General features: G+C 49.5%; 1 protein-coding gene across 1 annotated transcript in view; it reads right to left on the bottom strand.

The window, feature by feature from the left end:
* Positions 1-1,583, bottom strand: part of PAXIP1 (PAX interacting (with transcription-activation domain) protein 1) — a 50,966-nt gene extending 49,383 nt beyond the window's left edge. Inside the window, exon 1 of the mRNA XM_010829359.1 lies at positions 1,515-1,583. Within this exon, the coding sequence (XP_010827661.1) occupies positions 1,515-1,583 (69 nt within the window). The remainder of the gene's footprint in view (positions 1-1,514) is intronic.
* Positions 1,584-4,104: the final 2,521 nt, after the last annotated feature.

Genomic DNA, 4,104 nt, shown 5'->3' with positions numbered 1-4,104 from the left:
AAGGAAAACATTTTGGTAGGTCACAGTAAAATCTTAAGCCTTATAACTGCATGACTTACGGAAATCAAATAGGCCTCGTTCTTTCATGTTTATAGATGTAGAAATATAAACAATTTGTGGATAACTAAAAGCAGAGACGTTACTTTGCCAACAAAGGTCCGTCTAGTCAAGGCTATGGTTTTTCCTGTGGTCATATATGGATGTGAGAGTTGGACTGTGAAGAAGGCTGAGCGCCGAAGAATTGATGCTTTTGAACTGTGGTGTTGGAGAAGACTCTTGAGAGTCCCTTGGCCTGCAAGGAGATCCAACCAGTCCATTCTTAAGGAGATCAGCCCTGGGATTTCTTTGGAAGGAATGATGCCAAAGCTGAAACTCCAGTACTTTGGCCACCTCATGCGAAGAGTTGATTCAGTGGAAAAGACTCTGATGCTTGGAGGGATTGGGGGCAGGAGGAGAAGGGGATGACAGAGGATGAGATGGCTGGATGGCATCACTGACTCAATGGACGTGAGTCTGGGTGAACTCTGGGAGCTGGTGATGGACAAGGAGGCCTGGCGTGCTGCGATTCATGGGGTCGCAAAGAGTCAGACATGACTGAGTGACTGAACTGAACTGAACTGATGTTTTAATGTAGCAATACCCCAAAAAAGATGAAATAACTGCTTTTTAGAGAAAATGAGGCTGTATCCACGATACGTCCGAGTTGTTCTTTTTCCCACCAAGAAGCACCTCCCGGCGCGGGTCTGAGCCGCTGGGCACACGGGCTCTGCACCACACCACATCCCCCCACTGGTCCTCAACACCACGGTTCCCCAGCTCCACTGAGAATCCCACGAGAAGGCTTGGGCGGGGGCACAGTTTTGAACCCAGACCTAATGTAGTAGGAAAGTGAAGCAGTCTGATTGTAGGAAGTTCACCTCAGCTGAGCAAGCACCAGGGCCTTAGGTGCATTGCAGATGGGCCTGGCTTCTTAAGCCAGGCCCAGCAACATGCACCCATGGGAGGCCCGAGCTCCGGCCTAGAAGCAACGTGTTCCATGCCAACATGAGTAGTAAAAGGTGACAGAGTTCAAAGCAGGGAGCTACCATGGGGACTGGGATGAACACGGAGGGCTTCTTGGAGGAGGTGACTTTTGAGAGGGCTCTGAAGGATGACGGAAGGAGGGGACCAATGGCCACTTGGAGAAGCAGCCTGCGCAGAGGCCTGGGCCTGGAGGGAACATGGGGCAGCAGGACCAGGCCAGACCCCGGAGCAGGGAACATCGCAGAGGAGCCACTACAAAGAAGTAGGCTGAAGGCCATCAGGGAGAAACCATGCAGGAAGACACAATACCACCCACGTGGTTCACAGCGTGGGATCTACTACAGATCCTCGTCCCCAAATGTAGAGGCTGAAATGGAGGCACAGGACGCGGTCTCTCGTTTGTTCCCGTTTGGAAAATACCTGCTGGTGTTCAGTGTGGGGCAGGGCAGCATTCAGAACAGCACCAGCCAGACAGCGCTTCCTGCCCTTGCCCAGCTCTCCAGCAGCTCCCACAGCTGGCGGAGGAGGTTGTCCCACCAGCCTGCCGGCTGTGCCCCCATGACCTCCTGTGACCTCCCCCAAACACCCACTACACACTCCAGAACCCAGCACCCCAGCCTGCCTCCTCCACCTCGCTGCATACACGCCTCTTCCCACCAACCGGCTGCTCAAACCCCCTCAAACACACCCACCACACACCCCCACCCCCTGGCCTCATGCAGACCCCGCACTCCCCCGACCTGAAACTGCTGTACACATGCACAGCTGAGCCGACCACACCTCTGCTGTGTCCGTGCACAAACGTCCCCTTTCATGAAACATCTCTGATGCCTTGAGACAGAACTGCTTTGGTCCCTTCTGTTCCCAATGGTAAAGAAGTCATAAACTGGGGGTTCTCTGGACGGATCAAGGCTGACTAAAGCCAACCAAGTTGTGAGAGAGTTTATCTCCGCTCCGTGGCATGGCTGCCCAACGCATCTGTTTTCAAGTCAGGGGACCTAAAATGTGGGCTCTTGCCTTCCTCCCAGTGCTTCTATTTAAAATTCCAAAAGACTTGATTTTAAAATACTTGCCCACCTCACACAGTACCCCCACCCAACTCCCACATAATCCTGCCACTGCTAACGGTCTTACTGCTCTGAACAAGTATGTCCCCAGCCTCTCAGGATGGTGCCCAATGCCAAGTGGATGATGGATAGATACTGAGGGAGTAGATGGGTGCGTTTCAAATGAGCTAACATACCGCTAGGGGTTTTCCACCTTCGTTTTAAGGCACCACCAAACACAGTCCGAGCTGTGCAAAATTGAAAGTTCCTTCTTCGACTGGAAGTTGCTCCACTGTCCCTGACGCCCGCGCTTGTCTTTACAGATGGGGAGACAAGGTCCAGAGAGGTTAGGCCAGGGGCCAGCCAGCTTGTCCTGTGATGGGCGAGATAGAAGACACTGCGGGCATTGTGGTCCAGGACACCCGTTCTGACTCCTTAACCCCACCACTGCAGCGAGACGGCAGCTGTACAGGAACACATGTGCCGATGGCCGGGGCTGGCTCAGTGGCACCCCTTCCTCGAAGGCGGGCGGCCGGCCAGCTTGAGCCCGCGGGCCTCGGCTCGCTGACTGTGGGCTGGGGCATCCAAGGTCACAGGCTCACAGACTCCATCCCAAAGACAACACCCAACAGGTGTGAACTAACTCGCAGGTCCCTGGAGCCCCAGCCGGCACTTCCTCTACTTGGCTGCGCCAACTCTGCAGTCTCCGGAGGTCTGTCTGAGTGCTTGACCATCAGGAAGACAGGGGAATTAGGGCTAATTAATTAGTCCAAACTTTGAAGTCCAGAGAGGAAACAGCCTCATATTAACTGCAAACGATCATCCTAAGTAATATGCATGTGGCACTTTCATTAAATTTTCTCTCAAATCTTGAAAAATATGTATCTCCTGGCTGCCAACATTTTCGTCTTAGGATAATTATGAAGCTTCCCCAAATAGTACTTTCTCAGCCTGCGATCCGCAGCGGGGCACAGTGCCAGCTGCTGAGACTTGATGGAGCTGTTTAATTTGAGACTTATTAGCACAGCACAGGTGAAAATGAATAAAGACAGTGAAATTTACTCAGAATGTACCCACTGTACATGCCTATTGTGTAGTGATGTTCATGGGGAAAAGAAATTATATGAATCTAAAATGAAGATACTTCAGTGTCTATCAAGATAAATTCAGGCATTTTAGGAACATCGTCCAAAGATAATAAAAATCATTTTACTGCGATAAAGGCAGACATTTCAACATGAGACAACCATTCTTATGAACATTTATTCACAAAAAGAAAACAATCACAGAATAACAAGACCAAGAATCTTAAACTTTAAGCTTGTAACACATTTTTGTTGTTGTTCAGTCACTAAGTCGTGTCCAATCCCATGGATTGCAGAACTCCAGGCTTCCCTGTCCTTCACTATCTCCTGGAGTTTGCTCAAATTTATGTCTACTGAATTAGTGATGCTAGCTAACCATGTTATCCTCTGTCTGTCCCCTTCTCCTCCCACCTTCAATCTTTCCCAGCATCAGGGTCTTTTCCAATGAGTCAGCTCTTCTTATCAGGTGGCCAAAGTATTGGAGTTTCAGCTTCAGAATCAGTCCTTCCAATGAATATTCAAGGTTGGTTTCCTTTAAGATTGACTGGTTGGATCTCCTTGCAGTCCAAGGGACTCTCAAGAGTCTTCTCCAGCATAATTCAAAAGCATCAATTCTTTGGTGCTCAGCCTTCTTTATGGTCCAATTCTCACATCTCTACGTAACTGCTGGAAAAACCATAGCTTTGACTATACAGACCTTTGTCAGCAAAGTAATGTCTTCACTTTTTAATACACTGTCTAGGTTAGTCATAGCTTTTCTTCCAAGGAGCAAGCATCTTTGAATTTCACAGCTACAGTCACCATCCGCGATGATTTTGAAGCCCAAGAAAATAAAATCTGTCACGGCTTCCACGTTTTCCCCTTCTATTTGCTATGAAGCGATGGGACTGGATGCCATGAGCTTAGTGTTTTGAATGTTTAGTTTCAAGCCAGCTTTTTCACTCTCCTCT

Source organism: Bison bison, unplaced genomic scaffold (assembly GCF_000754665.1).
Source record: "Bison bison bison isolate TAMUID 2011002044 unplaced genomic scaffold, Bison_UMD1.0 scf7180017864503, whole genome shotgun sequence".
NCBI classification, from domain to species: domain Eukaryota; kingdom Metazoa; phylum Chordata; class Mammalia; order Artiodactyla; family Bovidae; genus Bison; species Bison bison.
The sequence above is the reverse complement of the archived record's forward strand: the minus strand, read 5'-3'. Positions and strand labels throughout refer to the sequence as shown.